We start from the raw sequence: 22,936 nt of genomic DNA on the forward strand, positions 1-22,936 counted from the left end.
TTTAAAGCTCATGGAGGAGAAACTACACTGTCGTGACATTTAAAGCTCATGGAGGAGAAACTACACTGTCATGACGTTTAAAGCTCATGGAGGAGAAACTACACTGTCGTGACATTTAAAGCTCATGGAGGAGAAACTACACTGTCGTCCCATTTAAAGCTCATGGAGGAGAAACTACACTGTCGTGACGTTTAAAGCTCATGGAGGAGAAACTACACTGTCATGACGTTTAAAGCTCATAGAGGAGAAACTACACTGTCGTGACGCGTTTAAAGCTCATGGAGGAGAAACTACACTGTCGTCCCATTTAAAGCTCATGGAGGAGAAACTACACTGTCGTCCCATTTAAAGCTCATGGAGGAGAAACTACACTGTCGTCCCATTTAAAGCTCATGGAGGAGAAACTACACTGTCGTCCCATTTAAAGCTCATGGAGGAGAAACTACACTGTCGTCCCATTTAAAGCTCATGGAGGAGAAACTACACTGTCGTCCCATTTAAAGCTCATGGAGGAGAAACTACACTGTCGTCCCATTTAAAGCTCATGGAGGAGAAACTACACTGTCGTGACGTTTAAAGCTCATGGAGGAGAAACTACACTGTCATGACGTTTAAAGCTCATGGAGGAGAAACTACACTGTCGTGACGTTTAAAGCTCATGGAGGAGAAACTACACTGTCGTGACGTTTAAAGCTCATGGAGGAGAAACTACACTGTCGTGACGTTTAAAGCTCATGGAGGAGAAACTACACTGTCATGACGTTTAAAGCTCATGGAGGAGAAACTACACTGTCGTGACGTTTAAAGCTCATGGAGGAGAAACTACACTGTCGTGACATTTAAAGCTCATGGAGGAGAAACTACACTGTCATGACATTTAAAGCTCATGGAGGAGAAACTACACTGTCATGACATTTAAAGCTCATGGAGGAGAAACTACACTGTCGTGACATTTAAAGCTCATAGAGGAGAAACTACACTGTCATGACATTTAAAGCTCATGGAGGAGAAACTACACTGTCGTGACATTTAAAGCTCATAGAGGAGAAACTACACTGTCATGACATTTAAAGCTCATGGAGGAGAAACTACACTGTCATGACATTTAAAGCTCATGGAGGAGAAACTACACTGTCGTGACATTTAAAGCTCATAGAGGAGAAACTACACTGTCATGACATTTAAAGCTCATGGAGGAGAAACTACACTGTCGTGACGTTTAAAGCTCATGGAGGAGAAACTACACTGTCGTGACGTTTAAAGCTCATGGAGGAGAAACTACACTGTCGTGACGTTTAAAGCTCATCAAACAGAGAGTCTCACCTCACAGAATTTCCCAAACTAAATTTAGGACGTTCCATTGGACGAGTCTGACGGTTTCATGTGTCTGAGACCACGGCATGAGCGCCGGCTTGCTAGAAGAAGATCCTTTCGCTTGAAACGAGGCGTATTTTAGGACTTCCTAAGTTTAGCATAAGCAAATCCTCCAGCAGAATTGTTCAAGTTAAATATATAAATATATATATATATAAACCCTTGGCATGTAGTAAGTAGCTATATAATGATTTACACTGATGTTTTAGTGGTTTCCTGTTCCTCATTCATTCATTTATTTTATACTGATTTTAAATCTGTGTCTTCATATAGCAAATCTGTAACTGCAGCTGTGTTTACATTTCCGTTTTGTATTTTTTTTAATAGACTGAAATCATAACTGCTTTAATTCTGTTCATTATGTCACAGCGCTACTGAATACTTGATTCTGATTGGTCAGAAAGTTCTGATAGTAGAGCAGCTCCAATTCAGAGGATTCTATCAAGGTGTTCATTAGCAAAAACAAATATGGTACTGTTTCTATAGCAACAACTCACAGTAGATGATTTACATAATCTAAAAAATAAAAATAATTATAAACAAAAAACATTATTAATATTATTATTTATTTATTTAATTATTTTTATTATTTTAATTTTTACAATTAAAAATTCGAAATAATTTTACAATTTTACAATTACTATTTTTTAAATTTTAAAAAATTATTACAACTATGTTTATGTCTTTTTAAAGTTAAAAGTCACTGACTGTCTTAAAGGAAAGGTTTATTAAGTTTCTTAAGTTTTCAGAAAAGTCTTCCACAACATTAAATGTAACAATAAATGTAGAAGAAAATGACTATATTTTCTTTAATTAAAGTCAAATTGTAATTCTCAGTAGATTGCTGTAGGGTAATAGGAATAAAACACTTTTGATTATGAGGGTTAGTCCCCTGGGTCCTAGCGCACTCCAATTAAACCGAATCCTGGGTTTATGTAGTTTCACACTGCTCCTACTTTCCCCCGGGGTTAACACTGAATCCTGGCTCTTCATAATCTGACCTTTCACGCTCTACATCCCTAAGCCCCGCCTTCACCTTCTTCTCATTTGCATATTCACACATCAACAAGTAGTCGTAGTCTTTATTTGTCACACATACATTACTGCACATTGAAATTCTTTCATCACATATCCCATCCTTGGAGGTTGGGGTCAGAGCGCAGGGTCAGCCATGATGCAGCACCCCTTGAGCAGGGGCCCAAAGGTGGCAGCTTGGCAGTGCTGGGGCTTGAACCCCGATCTTCCAATCGACACAACCAAGAGCCCCAACCCCTTGAGCTACCACCACCACCAACTCTGATTGGATAAATCCAGCATGCTGGATTCAGGTCTGTGCTTCTTCACCCGAGCAGGTTCTGTTATCTTTCACAGCTTTATCAACTTTTTTGCTCTTTATAAGTTTGTCATCTAGTCGACCAGCCTTTCGTGCATTGATACCTGACTTCCTCTAATTTTTCAATGTGACGTATTTCCCCCCTCGCTACGGCACACACTTCTGTGATGTTTGGTGTTTTGCCTCCTGACTCTATCTACCAAGCCGTCTTTGCTAAGCGATGTTCAGCTACTTCCTGGTTTTCGCTTCGTATGAGGCTGTATCGGTTTCTGATTGGATGTCTGTTGCAAAGCAACTAGCCGTAACATTCCAACACTACATTGTTTCACACTGTACATGTTTAAAGAGTTAACACTGTAAAAGCCGATCTGATCCTGCTTCAGAGGAGAGCTTCATAAGAACCTCAATTCTAATTATCCATCCATCCATCCATCCAGCCACCCATCCATCCATCCATCCATTCATTTTATATACCCGCTTTATTCCTAATTAGGGTCATGGGGATCTGCTGGAGCCTATCCCATCACACATTGGGTGAAGGGCAGGGGTACACCCTGGACAGGTCACCAGTCCATCACAGGGCCACATATAGACAGACAACCACACACACTCACACTTCAACTCTAATTATAATCAATAATATTATAAAGTGTGAAACTCTCCTCTACACAGGGTTAAAGGATGATGAGTGGAGTGTGAAAAGCCTTCTGAAGTAAACAAAAATGGACAAAAGGAAAAATTTTGTGCATTTTTGGCTGCAGAGGAAGGTAACTGACTCTTGTGTAAAATATAATTAAAGCTTGATTTATATTCCTGTCATTTTCCTTTCACAGTTTTAACCATTAAAGGCTTTATTCCTGAAGTATAACAAAGTACAGGACATTGTTCACACACACACACACACACAGAGACATAAATCAGGCAGTTAGGAATATTATCAGTAAGTGAAAGGTGTAGCTCCGTCTCTAACCTTCCTCTTTTAGTGGGCATTTTAGCCCTGAGCAAGGGAATAGCGATTTCCTTTTTCTTTTTTTCTCTCATGCCCCTTTTCCTTTCATCCGAGCTGTAAACAGTATCATTACCACCTCATATTTCAATCTTCTGGAATGTTCTGTCGGTGTATGAATGAGCCGTGTTGCTATTATCCTGTCCAATCAAATCTTCACCCAGAAGACCGGCTGACAGGAAAACCGTGTCCAGCTCAGCATCAGGACAGGGTAGAGATGATAGCACGAGGAATTCGCACGGATCTGGCGCTCTGAGATGTGCAGATGTCGTCAGTGAGGCCCGGATATCTAAGCTTGCTAAGAAGTGGGAGAAAGGGGGCGGGGCTTCTAATGAGTGTCAGATACAGCTTCAGAACTGTCAATCATTCTGGTTTTGTATAAAAATCGACGTTAAGGTTAACATCCTGATTCTTTCTTTCCTTCTTTCTTTCTTTCTTTCTTTCTTTCTTTCTTTCTTTCTTTCTTTCTTTCTTTCTTTCTTTCTTTTCTTATTCTTTCTTTCTTTCTTTCTTTGAGATTTTTTTCTTTTGTCCTTCCTTCCTTACTTCCTTGATTGCATTTGTCCTGTAAAAGAGAGTGTGTATTTGACTAGCTTGCTGATGACTGGGCAGAAATAGAGGCTTGTACATACACACACACACACACACACTTCTGCTCCTTCTTCCTTCCCTCTCTGTCTTTCCTTCGCACCTCCACAGACACTGAGTCACGGAATGGAAGGAACCCATAATCCTCTTCTCCTCTTCCTGACAAGACAGGACAGGGGACATAGCGCTGTGCCAAGAAGCCGAGCAGGACGAGCCGATCGCTGGAGGACGTGTGCCGACAATATGCTGGATTTATTTTTTATTTTTTATTACAAAGCCCTTGAATAGAGGCCTGGAAGGTTGTAGAAATTTCAATTACACCATTATCATTGCCTGTAGCTATCACTGCTGGGTGTCTGGAAAATCCCTACACCTACACAAACACACTATTCAGTCGACAAAAAAGGCCCAAAGGTGTTGAGTGTGTGAGGTTATGAGTGTGTTGTATCATGGCGCTGCTGAATTCTCGAATCTGATTGGTCAGAAGCTGTTTGTCGATGAAGATCTTCACAGATCTTTTATCATTAGTACAGAATCATTACAGCTAAGTAAATGATTCTTCGTTATTTGACACTGATAATAAATCCCTTCATGAAGAATAGAATTGTGGAAGGAGTCTCCAGTGGAACAGATTCTATATCTTCGAGGCGTTTTTGCTGTGTGTTTACTCCGTAACATGCCATTTTTTTGTCTTAACTTCAAGAGAGAGAGAAAAAACAGAGGTTGGTGAAGAAACGTTTAGTGTAATGCTACTATAACATGAGTGAGAACAGGAACTCGCGTCATGGATCCCAGAGAACGATGAACATTACTACAAATGAATTAAAAGTCGTTGTTTCATTACTGTAAATATAAGAAGCATAAAACACTTAATGACTCAAAACCTCACAGCAATCTGCTTAGAGTGACATTTTCATATAAATTGTAAAAAATATAGTAATGTTCTTCTTTATTTATTGTTATATTTAATATTGTTGAAGACTTTCCCGTGTCTGAAAACTTAATAAACATTTCCTTAAGGACAGTCAATGTCTTTTAACTATAAAAAAATACTAAACATTATTATTATTATTATTATTATTATTATTATTAATAATAATAATAATAATAATAATAATATTAATAATTATTATTATTAAATCAATTTATTTATTTATTATCAATTAATTCATCATTTCATTAATTTATTTTTTTGTTTATTTAAATCATCGACTATACAATTCCTGTGAGTTGTTGCTATATATGACTTTTAACTCTAAAATCTATTAATTATTATTATTATTATTATTATTATTATCATCATCATCATAATTATTATTATTATTATAATATAATAATAATAATAATAATAATAATAATAATAATAATAATAATAATAATAATAATAATTAATTAATTAACTAATGAATTATTTATTTATTGTCAATAAATTAATTAGTTAATTAATTTGTTTTTTTTAGATTATTTAAATTATCGATTATACAATTCCTGTGAGTTGTTGCTATATATATATATATTAACACTAAAATCTACTAATTATTATTATTATTATTATTATTAGTAGTAGTAGTAGTAGTAGTGGTAGTATTAATAATAATAATAATAATAATAATAATAGTAATAGTAATAGTAATAATAATAATAATAATAATAATAATAGTAATAATAATAATAATAATAGTAATTTAAGTTATGTAAATCTATACAACTATACAACACTGCTGTAGGAAATGAATCTTCCCATTATTAATGTATTATGATCATAAAAAAAATTCTTCACAGACTCTTCAGAGTTGCACTCTGACCCTTGCTTTTATACATCGACCACCACGTACCTGGTGCTTCAGTCATGAGCATGTTAGCTGCTGTAATAAAGACGTGAACGTTAATCATCCTGCATTCCTCTCTTTTGTCATCATATGGTTTACCTTCATAAGACTTCCATAGATTTCTATCACAGACGTCTATTTGATCGAACGTCCCCAATGCAGCCTCTCATTACCAGCATTAACACATGGATTTTTTTTATTGCACTTTTTAACACATTTAATAATTATATAAGGTATATAGGTTTGTCGTTTTAGCTATTTATGAAGCTTAATCTCTTTAAAATGCTTTAGAAATTTGTTGGTGGTAAAGGCAAAACAAATGCTCTATAAGACACATATAATCTTCTTTGCTGTTAGCTGTCCTGTACGTTTACATTCACAGCATTTTATTCATTATAAAACCTTCTGAATCCTTCTCCTGGTCTGTCTTACACACCTTTTCACATGTGCAGTTTACGTAATACTATAAACTGCACACACGTTTTGCGCTTCATCAATTTAGCCATACTCCAGTATATTCCTATCGTTCATATCACCATATCAGTCAATGAATTCTTATGCTATATTTTTCTACATTTTTTCTATTTACAGCAAATTTAATGTTATTATTCTATTATATTTTACTTTTAAATTCCATTTGTGACTTCTTTTTTATTTCAATCCTTTCTTAGGAGTCATAAAAAGCATGTCACTTCATGTTGTACTGTGTATGATGTAAAATTTAAGACACCTCAGCCTTACATTTATCCAGGAGCGACTTATCTCATTTATACATCTGAGCAGTTGAGGGTTAAGAGTTTTGCTCCAGGGCCCAGCTGCGGTCCTGGGAGTTGACCTCTTTGGCCGCTTACTGCTCAGCAGTCCAACATCTTAACCCATGAGCTTCCACTTCCATACTTGACTGAAAATGCAAAGAAGCAAAGATGTCAATCACAGAACAGCTAGCTAGAACTCATGTATGCAGATACTAGTTGTTAACTATAGAAACAACTAGATAACTAATTGTTTCTGTAGTAACTGTAGTTGTTTCTATAGTAATTCTAGTCATTTCTATAGTAAATACAGTCATTTCTCTAGTAACTCTAGCTGTTTCTATAGTAAAAGTAGTCATTTTTATAGCAATTATAATTGTTTCCAAAGTAACTCTAGTCTTTTCTATAGAAAAGTAGTCTTTTTAGTAACTATAGATGTTTATAGGGAACTCTAACCATTGCTATAGTAACAGTAGTCATTTTAATAATATTTCTAATTGTTTCTATAGTAACTATAGTGATTGCTCCAGGGCCCAGCAGCGGTCCTGGAAGCTTCCACTTCCATATGACTGAAAATGCAAAGATAGCCGTTCTCTCAAGGTGGGCAGCACAGCTAGCTAAAAATTTAGCAGTTTCCTGAAAGATGCCTCGTGTCCCAGAGGATGCATGTGGAGTGGAACTGAAGCTCAGGAACGACCTGATATCTACATTTAATAAATGCGTCCAGATGTTCCAGTAGATTTAATAGGGTTACTAATCATTGAAAATGACAGCACATGTGGTTGAAATGTTAATCTGAAAACTCCAAATAACTAATTTGTCAAATCAAGGCACCATTTTGTCAATCTGAGTAATCTAAATGATCAGATTATTTCAGATTATTATTATATATGTTACACAGTCCTTTATCCTATGGTCCTATGTCCGATCTCCTAGACTGACCAATAAAATGGCCACACAAACTTCTGCTTCTGAGTTCCCATGGGAGAAAAGCCCTGAATTACAGCCGTCATGACCTTTAGACACTTCACTAAGTGTTGAGAACGCTTTCTTCTCCAGATAACTGCTGCTTTTAGGCACAAGCAATTACACCGGCATTCTCCAGGTCTTCCCAGACAGTGAGAACGTCCTTGTTTCCTTGACTCCACACAATCCTATGAGCATTATTTCCCCTCCAGAGAAAACAGATCCAATTATATACTATAGGATGCACACTGTAAATGGATGATGTATCATAACAAACAGATCATGTAACATCTGTATTGTATTTATGGCATATTTTGTGGAGAAAATAGTTAGCATTGTGGTGATTTTATGGATGAAGCCATTGGAGATGCTGTGGTTGCTGTTAAGTCGTCTTTCTGGGAACTGAACTGAATGAACACAGCTTCCCTGAACACCAACATGTGAAGGGTTTTCATCTAATTTCAAATTACAGAGCAAACACTCAGAGCGACAGAAGCTGCAGACCTGTATTTAGCCAACCTGCACATTACATTATAATTGCAGAACAAGTAAAGGAAGGCTGATGTTGTAATTCTCACTTAAGCAACTTGATTTTCCACTAACAAAAACCAATTTGGATTTTATTGCTGTAGTGGAAATCACCGGACACAGCCCTCAGGATACGACACGAACTGTCAAAACAAATGGTTACTGATGTGCGCAAAACAACTCTATTACAAGATGCATGGAATAGAATGGAATAGAACTGGCAGAACCTTATACCACAATAATGATAAGTTGCTGATGAATTTCCTAGCAGCTCTCACAGATTCTATTGTTTCTATAGTAACTGCAGTCATTTTAAAATAATAATTCTAGTTGTCTCTTTAGTAACTAGATGTTTCTATAGTAACTGTAGTTCTTTCCATAGTAATCCTAGCCATTTCTATAGCAACTCTAGTTGTTTCTATAGTAACTATACTCATTTCTATAGCAACTTTAGTCATTTTTATAGTGATTCTAGTTGTTTCTATACTAACTGTAGTTGTTTCCATAGTAATTATAGTACTTGTTACTATAGTACTCTAGCCATTTCTATAGTATTTCTAGTTTCTTTAGTAACAGTAGTTGTTTTTATGGTAACTATAGTTGTTTTTATGGTAACTATAGTTGTTTCTATAGTACTCTAGCCATTTCTATAGTAACTCTAGTTGTTTCTATAGTAACTCTAGTTGTTTCTATGGTTATAATAGTTGTTTCTATAGTATTTTAGCCATTTCTATAGTAACTATAGTTGTTTCTATGGTAACTATGGTTGTTTCCATAGTACTCTAGCCATTTCTATAGTAACTCTAGTTGTTTCTATAGTAACAGTAGTCATTTTAATAATAATTCTAGTTGTTTCTATAGTAAAACTGGTCAAGTCTAGCAAGTCTAGTTGTTTCCATAGTAACTATAGTTGTTTATATAGTAACTCTAGTTGTTTCTATAGTAACAGTAGTCATTTTTATAGGAACTCTGGATGGTTCTATAGTAAAAGTGTTCATTTTTATAGCTACTCTAGTTGTTTCTATAGTAACTATAGTTGTTATTATAGTACCCTAGCCATTTTTATAGTAACTAGTTGTTTCTTGCCACTGTTGGGTCCTTGAGCAAGGCCCTTAACCCTCTCTGCTCCAGGGGAGCTGTATCATGGCTGACCCTGTGCTCTGACCCCAACTTCCAAGGATGGGATATGCAAAGAAAGAATTTCACTGTGCAGTAACAAATAAAGGCTATTTCTATTTCTATTTTTCTATAGTAAAAGTGGTCATTTTTTATAGCAATTCTAGTTGTGTCCATAGTAACTCTAGTTGTTTCTTTAGTAACTATAGTCTTTTTTATAATAAAAGTAATCTTTTTAGTAACTAGTTGTTTCTATGGTGCTCTAGCAATTTCTATAGTAACTCTACTTGTTTCTATAGAAAATCTAGTTGTTTCTATAGTACCACCTCATTGACATCTTTCTGTATCGAGGAAAAACAAGAATCTGGTAAGAAAAAGAATGTTTACACTGTACTTGCTATTGCGGAAAGTTCCATAACATTAAATGTAGCTATAAAGACATAACATATTGTGTGCTTTAATAATTAAAAAAGTCATTATTAATAAAATAATAAAATTACAAGTAACAGTGCTTCTTTAAATTAGTCAGTTGTTGATTATTTTCCTAAAACAGCACAACCTTAGCCATGAAGGTCTTAGCCATGAGACATATGCTGTCAATAAAGCTGAAGATTTTAAACAGAAACTCTGACACAACGGTATGGATGATACGGATTATTATGGTTTATCCATTTATTTGCTCAAATTGCTCTTTGCCAGAAGTGAGCAAGGATGCTGAACTCATAATGAGTCTCTTAGTGGTCAGCACTAAAAGGTGGGCAGGAAGGAAGCATTGGAAGTGTTATAACCCTCACACACCCACTGGACTGATAGGATCTGAGTGTCAGTAAGTTCTCCTGAGCTCCAGCTTTGGCTCGAGGCCTGACTGTAGTCCTGCACCTCATAAAAAAAACAACCTGAGCTGCTGCCAGACCCAGGAGTAGATATGTGGCCTGACCAAGGCACTAATGCCCTTCTCACCCTTTACACCACCTCACTGTGTGGAATTGTGGGTTATTTTGAAGACCTTAAAGCCATAAATTTTAAGGAGAAAACCCAAAAAGACCAAAAGTCATAAATTTGAGTTAAAACCAGCAATTTTCAGTGTGATGGATATCAGTGAGGAAGTAAAAGCTGAGTCTTACTCAGACACACTGTTTAAGACATTGTTTAATGTGTAAATGTGAATCTGAGTCAAGTCGTCTCTTGTGAGTGAATCGCTACAGAGCTACTTGTTGTTGTTACTCATGGGCGTGGCCTATTTGGTGTTTTTCCAAAGTTCCAAAGTGTAACAGTAGAAGCCAAAATGCTGAAATTAACTTCTTAAGCCTTAATGAAATTAAAAAAAATCAGAAGCTGAAAAAACATATGACATTATGTGAATCGAATGAATCAAATGAATCAAATGAGTCAAATGAATATTGAATAAAATGAACATACTAAATCAAATAAATCACACTGTAGGTAAAACAAAAATCACGTGAAAAAAAATAAAAAGGATAACTATATGTAAAAAAAAATTAAATAAATAAAAAAATAAATAATGTGACAAGAATTTTAAGAAAATAGTGTAAAAAAAAGAGGAAATTCTGCCATGTTCAAAAAATTCAGACTTTGGGAATAAATGAATGGGGAAATATTCAGTTGGAGAGAAATAACCAAAATAATTTAATCCTGTTAAAAAAGTGTTAAAAATAAATACATTTGTAAGAATAATTTCTTTTAAAAAAACTACATGCACTACATGTAAAAGAAAAAAATAATGTTAATTGTCTAAATTGCCTTAAAATTAGTGTATAAATGTAGGAAATGTGTGACTTTTTATTAGAGGAATATATAAATCCTAAATCTCTGAGTCACTCATATTTATCAAATTTTTTGTTTTGTGAATCTGAATGAATTTTATGGACCTGTTTTTCTATGATTTTTTTAAAGCCATAAATCAGATGTCTGCCTTCGTAATTCAGGTCAAATTTACTTTCCAAAAAGACTGCAGTCTGATATGCAATTTTTAAAGAAACGCTCATTTTTGATTTACAAACATTTCTAGCTACCCGAGGCACTGACGATCTCTGCTACTTCCTTCCAAACTCTGTTTTTCCTCTAGACATTTAACAAGAGCATAAAGATACAACAGAAGACGTACAATTCAATATTTTTCTTCTATTTGTCTTGTATTAACTCACCTATGTATAGTAGTATTTGATGCTAGCATGCTAGGTTTCTGTTTATGATGGTTTGTACTGTATAAAGATTATGGTGGCTGAGAAATGCAAAACAAAATAAAAATTCAGAAAAGAAAATATAAAATCCTCAAACACAAGGACAATTCAGACAAACCGGAAAAGGTAGGTAGAGTATGTGAACGGTATTCTTACCTCTGATTGGACGGGACATCTGTCACTCAGGATATACAAGAAGTAGGAAATTGTGTATCTAACTTTATTTCTTGTACATGTGTGGAGTCCTGCCTTCACTTTAAACCATTTTTTTCAATAGTGAACTTTAAATCTTTTAAAGAAAATAACAATTATATATATTTATATTTATAAGAAAATGGAATTCATTCAGCGCTACTTTGAGGAAGGACGTTCATACCGCGTGATTTTGGATATACTGATAGCGTATCATGGCGTAAAGATTAGTTTGCAACGTCTGTCTAAAAACACCTGAAGAACACAGGAATGTTCGGAAGACCAAACTATTCCAGATTAAAGGATGTAAGGAGCGCTATAAGAGCAGAGCTGTGTTCATACACACAACAATCCACTTTCTACTGCTGCAGATACTGCTGGACTTCCTGTAGAGCCTGAGTGACAGATGTCTCGTCCAATCAGAGGGAAGAATTCTGTTCGCAAACTATACCTACCTTTTCTATTTTGTCTGAATTGTCCCTGTGTTTTCGGGTTTGTCATTTTGTTCCTGGAAAATAGATAGAAAATAGTTCCTTGTCTTGATATTTTCACAAAACACTTCCAGCTCACTGTCTGCTTTGACTTTCATTAATCATGAAACACACCTGGATTAATTAATTCAAAAACATACGCTATACCTAATACTATCTTCACATGTTAGTGAATGTTGGAACATGAGCATTTTTCCGAGATTGAGTTGCATACATGAGGACAGTATATTGTGTATATTGGCATCTTTATATAAGTATCTCTATTTAATTATTTTATTTATGAGCCCTTAGAGTGCAGAGTGAGAACATCAACTCAACACCAGATGTTTTGTTTGTTACAGCGTCTATGCACAAAGTTCCCGCCCACTTTTATATATATATAAAAACATATATATATATATATATATATGTTTATCCATCTCCAGAAAAGGAAATAGACAAGACCAATAATAATAATTAATTAAATTGGCCCATAAATGATGAATGAAAGGAAGACAAAGTGCTGAAAGCACACAAAGCATCCTGTTATTAGAGCTTCACAATATTACCATCCACTAATTTGGACAAACAGCTCTGCTCATCACAGGAGCGGTCCGACAGCCGAGACGAGGAGGGAGGAGGAGGAGGAGGGTGAAGACAGATAGACAGGGAACCATAAAACATTCAGGTTCCTTCTTTCCAGCTTTGATGCGCTGAGGCTATTGTCTGTTCGTGTCAGCGGAGCAGCTTGAGATTTATGACAACATGCACGCCCTCATCGCTTTGTATTCTCCTGCAGCTAGACCTGCTGTCGGGCCTTTTAGTTTTGAAAAGAGAGAACCTGCTTCATATTCAGGTGTTAATGTGTTAATATAAAATTTGGAAATTGACTAGGACACAGTTTCTGTTTAAAAATCATGAAAAGTTGAAAACCTTTTTTTTCGGGTGGAGAAATCCATTAATGTGGACATTTCACTTTCTATTACGATGAGGTCATATTTTTTCTCATCTAAAAATAAATTATTTAAATGATGTTATGCTAAATACCTTTCTAATACAATGATGTGTAACTGAAATTAAGAGAGAAAATGGAGAAAATGACTCAAGTTAAATCATGTGAATATGCTGTTAGGTACTGAATTAAAGGAATCACAAAAAAAAATAAAAATAAATTAAATATATAAATAATAATAATAATCAATAAATAAAATATACAAAAAAAAAATAGTAAAAAATAAAAACCTTTGAATTGAGTGAGAATAATTTCTGGAAAAAAACATGAATAAATGTAAGACATTAATTGCCTATGTGTGTAAGTGTAACTCATAACCAAATCCAGTTTTTGTTGTTTCTTTTACCTGTAAAGCCGACGTCCGTGTTTGTGATTCCTGTCGCGTTTCCTCAGAGCTCAGGGGGCGTGTCAATGTCTGCTGAGTGATACCTGAGTTTTCCCTCGAGGCCACTTGTAAACTGAGCACACCTTTGCTCGCCACCGATTGGCCCAGGTGATGCATCTTCTAAGGGCCTTTAATAGCACCTTTCTCCTGGGATGAGTCAAAGTGAAGCGAGGTCACGTCTGTGGAGGTTTGTGACATGGTGCGAGTCTGAGAACTCTGTCAGTAACCATGAGTTTGTCCAGCATCAGCACGGAGTCGGAGTTTTCTGAGGAGGACGAGCAGGAGGGTTGTGAGTCAGGTTTGGAAGTTTCAGACACTCCCAGTGAAGATGTTTTCAATAAACTGTCATCTGCTTGCGAAAGCGATCTCACGGAAGTCAGCGTTGCTAAAAAGCGAAAGCGACCGGCTCGATCCAAAGCTCGCAGGGTCGCTGCAAACGTCCGAGAACGCAAGCGCATCCTGGACTACAACCAAGCCTTCAATGCATTACGCGTGGTGCTGAATCACGACCTCAGCGGCAAACGTCTATCAAAGATCGCCACTCTGCGTCGGGCCATCCATCGCATCTCAGCTTTGTCTGAGCTCTTGCACTCGGACTCACAAGAGGAACCGGACGCACCACCCAGCGTCCGTCCCGGGCGCCAAGAGGAACCGTCGGAGAACTGGACAGACTCCCAGCACCGAGCTGACCTTCACAAAACATCTCAGCATGCTTCACTCAGATCTGGAGCTCTCAAATCACTGTCTTCTCCTACATCTTACAGCAGTCTCTCTCCTGCATGCACATACTCTGTAGAGGCTCTGAACTCTCCAAGCTTTCACCCTAACCCTGAGTATCACTTGGGCTTCAAGCACATGGATGCGTTTTCGGATGCCTCGGCCATTCCTTTCTCTTGGCAGTGGCAGTGCTCGGGGTTCCAGCAGTCTCTGAGCATGCACTGATCACCTGAGACACACACACACACACTGTGCACTTATTACACAAACTTTATCTTTGTGGAGAACTAATGGACTATGGAGGATTAAACTGTACTGTATTTAACAGCATCGGCTGCGTTAAATGTAGCGCACGAGCTGCAGCTCTGCATTAGCCTTGAATATGCAGGTAAATATGCAGTACTGCAAGGCTGCATTCCTGAAATACTGGATTCTCGAGTGTGCAGTAAATGATTTGAAAATGTACAGTACAGTAGATTTTAATGGCTAATGTAGTACTTACAGATGTGGAACATCTTTTGACAGTATATAGTAAAAACAAAAAAAAAATGGCTAGCTGTATATTTATACCTGATTCTGAGATCCAAATTTGGAAACTTTAATAAATGTTACTTTTATATAATTAAAAAATGACCCATGATAAGGTTTACATGATTCATGGACTATCCACATGATTTACTGTATGTTGGTATGGATAAAAATCTACATCGGAGTAGCAACAGGAGCTCCATTTATCACCGGGCCACATGACACTACTGATTATAATCCTATTCTAACAGTTTTATTTCTTATCACACACTCATTTGATATGCTGTATGTTATATGCAAACATGTTTGCTTTACACCTCTGGGGTTGGATTCCTGCTTGCACCCTGTGTGTTTGTGTGTGTCCAAAGACATGTGTTGTAAGCTGACATCTCTGTAGTGTGTGTGTGTGTGTGTGCGTGTGTGTGTCCAAAGACATGTGTTGTAAGCTGACATCTCTGTAGTGTGTGTGTGTGTGTGTGTGTGTGTGTCCAAAGACATGTGTTGTAAGCTGACATCTCTGTAGTGTGTGTGTGTGTGTGTGTGTGGAGTGTCCATGTTCTCCCCATGCTTTAGGGTTTTCCTTAGGGTTCTCCAGTTTCCACCTCCAGTCCAAAGACATGCGTTGTAGACTGATAGACATCTCTGTAGTGTGTGTGTGTGTGTGTATGTGTGTGTGTGTGTGATGGGTTAATGCTCTGTCCAAGGAATCCCCTGGTATAGTCTCCAGGCTCTGTGAGACCCTGTGTAGGATAAACACTACAGGAGACGTTATGTTCTACGTATTCTTACACCAGCCTCTATTATACAAAAAATTACAGCTTCCTTCACACTGTTACAAAAACCCTAACACTGGAGACTCCTTCCATAAATGTAAGCTCTGTGTCCTTACAAGTAGACAGGTTTATGTTTATAAAAATGATAAGAGTATAAATACAAGCACATTAATAAAAAAAGAGATCTGCAGGAGTCCAGGAATTACAGTAGAACCTCTGCATTGGAATTTAATTGGTTATGGAGGCGACTTTTAAGGCAAAAATTTGTATTGCGAAATGAATTTTCCTATAAGAAATAATGTAAATGCAGATAATCCGTTCCAGCCACCCAAAAATAAGAGCAATATTCCCAATACGAAGCGTATGTAAACTGTATGGCTGCTTACAAAGAACTGACCCAAACCAAGCATTCCATGTCAAGGCTCCTCACAGGAAGTCGTGCCACCAAGCTTGGGCTAAAAATAGAACAGAGCACCCACACCACCGATCTGTCAACCAAAAAACACCCGAAATATCACCTAGCTTTTGAACGCATGCTGAAGGCAACATTGGTATCGTGGGTTGACTCTTTCCAAAGAGCTTTCACTGACTGAAACAAATTGGTAAACTCGTTTCAGATGGCTTCACTTAGCTTTCCAATGACGCTAACAAGTTTTGAAGGGCTCCCAGACATACGCGCAACTTAGCCGGCGTTCGGTTCAGTTTGGTTTGTTCGTATGACGAAAGTGCTTCAAATCCGATGCAAATTTCAATTCTTAAGACTAAAATTCATAAGGGAGGGCATTCATATGCCGTGGTTCCACTCTACTACTATTATTATTATTATTATTATTATTATTATTATTATTATTATTATTATTATTATTACACATGTTCTCTGTATACTGTACTCTCAATGCTATTAAGTAACTTCTTAGAATTATGTGATAAAATTTACACAAACTGGCAAAGCATTCACAAACGTTGACCCTGTTCCTTTTAAATTCTGTGGCATTTTTTAATTGTTTTTTAATTTTTAAAGATTTTTAATTACCAAACACTTTCCTGTGTCTATGAGACGTGAGATTTTTTATAAAGACAACAAGTTTTTGTATGAAATCAGCACATAATAAAAACTGTCTGTTCAGCATTTTGATGAGTTTTGGTTTGACCTAAAAATTAAAATAAATGTGATTTAAGCAGAAGGTTTATTATTAATGTGAGATTATTATATTCACAGAGATGATGAATGATGGATTAATGGATTGGTCAAAAATTAAATAGAATTAATGATATGATATATATATATATATATAGAGAGAGAGAGAGAGAGAGAGAGAGAGAGAAAGTTTAACACACAAAACACAAACTGGAAAAAAATGAATCTTGAATATAGTTTGTCAGTCTCTCCAGGATTTAGTGATTTTTTTGAAAAGCTTGAATAAGATTTTTGCTAACAAGAGGCTAAACATGACTACAGAGGTTGTTAAACATCATCACGCCGACCTGGAAAATCATCTACTGCTGAAGCCTGGTCATGTTTCTACTAATAACACTCTCTTACACACTTGCACAGAAAGAGCTGAGTTGATGCTGATCAAGGAACATGATGTTTTTAAATAAAGACTGAAAGAGTTGGTGCTCATGTTGAAGCCATGTGACTGTGTGTGTGTGTGTGTGAGTATGTGTGTGGTTTGTTCACAGTCTTTATACCTTCAGCTTCTTATTACTGCTGATTGTATTCAGGCTTCAACCTTCATAATCGCCGTGTTCGTTGGTGAGGATTATCTCTGTGAATATAAACGTGGAAGGATCAGAAACTTTTCTTGTTCACAGAGATTATTTTCTGGAATGATCCAAAAGCAAGTGCACAAATCCTACTATTTTCAGGTGGATGGTCACTTCCGGATCGGCCATGATTAACGATTTGTCTTATTTTATATGGTCAGGACTATGGGAATGGTGTGTGTGTGTGTGTGTATGTGGACAGCCATAAATTCCACTCAGCTCATCACACCCATGTGCGCTGATGGAAAACGAGCGATTTACTGCTACCTCTGCCTCGGGGATCTAGGACCTGTCTCAGTTTGCTTCTGGAATCAATCCATCATCAGCTGTGTAATTAATGCCTTATGAGCTGTTATAGCAACTGTTGAGAAAAATAACAGCAGTGTTTGTGACATTTGGGTATTTAGTGTAAAAAAAAAACAACTATCCATTTATTTGAAAAAGAAAATCAGATTATTATATACAGTAAATATTCTCTGATGTAATATGACTTATTTTTTCTTATCCTTTCAGATTTTGAGTTGTAAAATATCCATTTTTTTTCATATCCATACCATTTCTGGTCTAGCTCTGACTGACTCCTTTGCTAATATTTGCCCTTTAGTCTTAACATTCTTAACAGGATCAAGGCAAAAAATATTTCTAGTGTAAAATGAAAGATGGTGTGTGGATTATTTTGCAGCGCTGTTTGGAGAGGGAGAGTAAAATAATAAAAGGTGATAAAACTCAACAGGTTAATATGATGGAATTCAGTTAATGACAGCTAGTTAGCTAATTCATTGCATTTACATTCACACTTCTGGCGTTTGGGAGATGGTTTTATTCAGAGCGATGTACAAAAGTGCTTCGAAGTCTCTATCAATGAATACATCAACACTGGTTCAACAGATCACAGACTTAGGATACCATCAGCCTACAACACACAACATACAACAGTACATAAAACAAACCGGGAAAATAAGAGCTAGTTTAAGTGTTTGAGGAAGAGGTAGGTCTTCATCCGTCGTCCAGTGACTCGGCTGTTTGGACATCTAGGAGAAGTTTATTCCACCACCTCGGTGCCAGAACAGAGAAGAGTCCAGAGATCAGTCAAGCAGTGCTAGTAGATCTGAGGGAGTGAGGTGCAAAACATAGCAGTATAACAAGGGAGCTGTGTTATGTTTTATTTTAAATCAACCAAATGAAAGAAAATTCGGATGTCTGTCCGAAATGATCATGTTATGTCCCTAAACGTTGGTCTAGAGCTATGAGAGGGACGTAAGCATAAGCATGAGCACTGCTGGTGTTCTAATTCAAGTGACAACCAAGACAGTGATTTTCCTACAAATGTAGGTCTGTGTAAAAGGGAAAAGGGAACATGGAGAAAGAGAGGGAGAAGAGAACAACAAAACCAAAACCTAGCTAGCTTCACACGCTCCTTCATCCTAATCTGACTGTCAAAATTCAAAGAAAACAAACGTCTCACACTTACATGCTAACAACCAGATCGAAAGTACACAGGGTGGCACTCACTCCATGTCTAATGAGCTAAACAAAATCAAACCTCCATGTGTTATTATGTAGGTCACTCTGAGTCGATTCACATCCAATTGGATCCCCGAAAGAGTCGACTCTGAGTCGATTCATATCCAATTGGAGCCCAGAAAAAGTCAATTCTGAGTCGATACACATCCAATTGGAGCCCAGAAAGAGTCAACTCTGAGTTGATTCACATCCAATTGGATCCCAGAAAGAGTCGATTCTGAGTCGATACACATCCAATTGCATCCCTGAAAAAGTTGACTCTGAGTCGATTCACATCCAATCGGAGCCCAGAAAGATTCAACTCTGAGTCTATTCACATCCAATTGGATCCCAGAAAGAGTCGACTCTGAAGTGATTCACATCCAGTGGGATTCTAGAAAGAGTCGACTCTGAGTTGATTCACATCCTAGTCAACTCGATTCCACACCTGAAAATGACTCTCCTTGTGGACTGCTTGTGTTCTTTGGGACTCAATTATTTTTTGACTCTTTGAACATCCATGTATATACATACAGCAGTTAATAATCAGGATTCAGTCAGATACACAGATCACATTTATACTGGTTCACACATTCCCATCGATTACAACTTTAAATATTACTCACATGAGAGTATCTTATGAAGCCGACAGCGACATTCCCATACATTAGAGGAGGTTTCATTTGTGGTCACGTGCTCCATCACTTCCACTGAGTGTCTCTTCATCTTATTAGCTGACTTTCTGTATATTCCAGAATTTGGCTGGACCAGGAACAGATGGAGGACAACAGTGAAGAAAGGTTTCAGTGATGAGATCATGAGATGATGGACCTCAAAAAAACATTAGAAGGTATGAATGGCACTGGATGTCACGTTTTGACGATGATAAACGGTTGTCACGAGATCTTAGCGTTCTGATGTGACGTGAAGCTTCGACACATCCAGTGTAAACATCCTCGGATCGATCCTTGGCCACATGCTACACTTCCAGATGGGAAGACAGCTTGAAAAATTATATGCGCAGAAAGAAATTATATAGTCACACCGCTAACATAGATCTTTTTTTTTAGTTTATTATTAGCAGCTGTAGCTTAGTGGTCCCAAGTCCCAAGAACACCATGCTAACAATCCTGGGCCCTTGAGCAAGGCCCTAAACTCTTACCTGCTCAGCTGTTTGAATGAGATAAATGTAATTCAAATGCTGTAAATGTAATTAAAATTTATTTTTCTTTCTTTTTGTGAAACAAATCCATTCACACTTTATTCAGATCTACACCCATGCTGTAAACCATTTCAGAAATATTATATATAAATATTAATTTAAATAGAAATTATTTTCAATATTTAAAAATGAAATTTTAACAACAACAACAACAACAACAACAACAATAATAATAATAATAATAATAATAATAATGTATAAATACATTACATAATTTAATTACTAAATTAAGTCTAATCTGAAATCTTGAATTTTTTTGCCCTGTATTTCTTAGATTTCTATAAATCTGCTTGTCCATTTCTAAAATCATTTTGCAAATAAAATTGAATTGAATAGAATGTTATATGTCTATAAATGTGCCTAAACACTATAACTAATAATAAATTAATTACCAACTAATTCCTTACTTTTGTTCTGGTTTATCTCACTCATTTCATCTCCTCACTATCTCACTGAACAAAAGCGAGACACTGCTCTCCTAAACCCTGTGCTGATCGCCAGGTTCGAGGCCGGTGGTCTGCTCCAGAGACAGAGGGGTAATAATAATCTCCAGGGAGAGAATGCGCTCTCCTCAGGGCCCTCAGAAGGAGGAGATTCCAGTAAGGCGGGTGAAAGGAAGTGCCTGGAGAGCTCACGCCTGCCTTTCAGGGGGGTGTGATTCAGGGTTTTCTCTTGATCCAAGTCCTGACAGGCTGCCTGATCGCCCAGCCAGGGAACTCAGCCAGATCCCTGCACTCTCTCTCCGCCTGGATGCATGACGACATGTCTGTTACTATTCCTAGAGCTCTGAGCTAACCGCCTGAGGTATTCATGACTCAAAATATCCAGGGAGTGAGTGACGAGGAGGTTTATCTGGCTCGGACGGAGATTACAGCACTGGAGGATTTATAGTGATTTCTCAGAGAATTAAACCTGGCAATCAATACATGAGTCAAATCTCGGAGTTTATGCAGGGAAAGCACCGGAATGTCTCGAAGTGCAAACCTGCAGGTCTGGGAATGTGCACCGTGCACAGTACATGAGTCTAAATAAATAATTAAAGGGTAAAGCTTTATTGCAGGATTCTTCAGTATTATAAAACATAGCTGTTTAATTCTCCATTCTGATTGGTCCAAATTTTCTATATATTATCATCTCATCGCTAAGAACAGCTTACACAGGGACTAAATAATAATAATAATAATAATAATAATAATATAAAACAAACAAACAAATAAATAAACCCAATTAAGTACATCCTAAAACTAGTGAAAAAGTCTGGAACTGGATTTAGGACAGATTTTTATTTATTTATTTATTTATTTATTTATTTTGGAGCTAGGCTTGGTGATTAATATGCTGTAGTTATAAAGTACATTATACTTTATTGGTTATATTTGCAGTTTAAGTGATTTTTAAGGTGTTTTAGTTTTTTTTGTTTTGTTTTGTTTTTTAAAAAAGCTTAAGCTTTCTTTTTTAAAGAAAAAGAGCAGCTGATACTCAAGGTTTCGCTGTTGGTCTCATTATTAAGGAAAAGAAAAAGTTTTTTCATATTTTTAATAATTGTTATACTGCTACTACTTGTTGTTCTTCTTCTTTTCCTCAGAAATATAGAGATTTGCCTCACACCTCCAGGGTTGGGGGTTCGATTCACGTCTGCACCCTGTGTGTATAGAGTTTGTATGTTCTACCTATGCTTCAGAGGTTTCCTCTGGGTTCTCCGGTTTTCTCCTCCAGTCCAAAGACATGCATTATTAACTGACTGACATCTCTGAATTGTCTGCAGTGTGTAATAGGTGTGTGTGTGTGCCTTGAGATGTGTTAGTATCCTGTCCAGGGTCCAACTTGTGTCCTATGTCCCCTGGGATAGACTCTAGGTTCCCTGTGATCTTTTGTAGGACAAACAGTACAGAAAATGGATGGAATCTACTTCTTCTTAATAATAAATAAATAAATGAATAAGTAATGATGATGATAATAATAATAATAATAATAATAATAAAACATTATATTATGTCCATTTTGTCTAGAGCCTGTGGATTATAAAAACAAATAATGAAAAACCAAAAAATGTCTATTAATTTTTACATTTTATTTTTATACAAATAATTGTAATTTTTTATTAATTATATATACAAGTTTATTATTTATTATTATTAATATTATAATGATTATTATTAAATGATTTTATTTTATTAATAAATAGTTATATAGTGTTACTGTTTTATTTTATCTTGAAGTATATTATTCAGTAACTACTCTGAAACGAATACGATGTCCGAGTTTCTAGAAATTTCCTCCGCGCTTCAGTGTTGTAATTGATGGGTGTGGCCACCGGAGGGCAGCAGCGCTCCACAGCTTAACTTCAGATAAAGTACTTCAGAGTTCGACATCGTTGTGTTAAAATGGGATCAGAACCAGAACCTGGAGCAAATTAGTGAGGTTTATAGAACAGAAATGCACTTAGCAAGTCGAAATATCTCGAATATAATCAAGTTTATCTAAGAGTTTCTGTTACTCCGGTTGAAAAGAATTAAGAGCATCAAAATGTATCTAGATATTTCTTTACCTGTTGTAAGCTAAGGCTTTTCTGATTAGCAGATAATGTTTCAAATTAGTGAGACAGATAGATGAGACACTGAAAGAGACAGTAAGACAGTGAGAGAGTAGGATTGTGAGAGAGACAGCGAGATAG

General features: G+C 36.5%; 1 protein-coding gene across 1 annotated transcript; it reads left to right on the top strand.

The window, feature by feature from the left end:
* The first annotated feature begins 13,945 nt into the window (after positions 1 to 13,945).
* LOC131368354 (myogenic factor 6) lies at positions 13,946 to 15,481 on the top strand. The gene has a single exon (XM_058414423.1). It carries the CDS (start codon positions 13,981 to 13,983, stop codon positions 14,692 to 14,694), a length of 714 nt encoding a protein of 237 aa, XP_058270406.1. The 5' UTR covers positions 13,946 to 13,980; the 3' UTR covers positions 14,695 to 15,481.
* The last annotated feature ends 7,455 nt before the right edge of the window (positions 15,482 to 22,936 follow it).

The sequence above is a fragment of the Hemibagrus wyckioides genome, linkage group LG17 (genome assembly GCF_019097595.1).
Source record: "Hemibagrus wyckioides isolate EC202008001 linkage group LG17, SWU_Hwy_1.0, whole genome shotgun sequence".
In the NCBI taxonomy this organism is placed as follows: Eukaryota; Metazoa; Chordata; class Actinopteri; order Siluriformes; family Bagridae; genus Hemibagrus; species Hemibagrus wyckioides.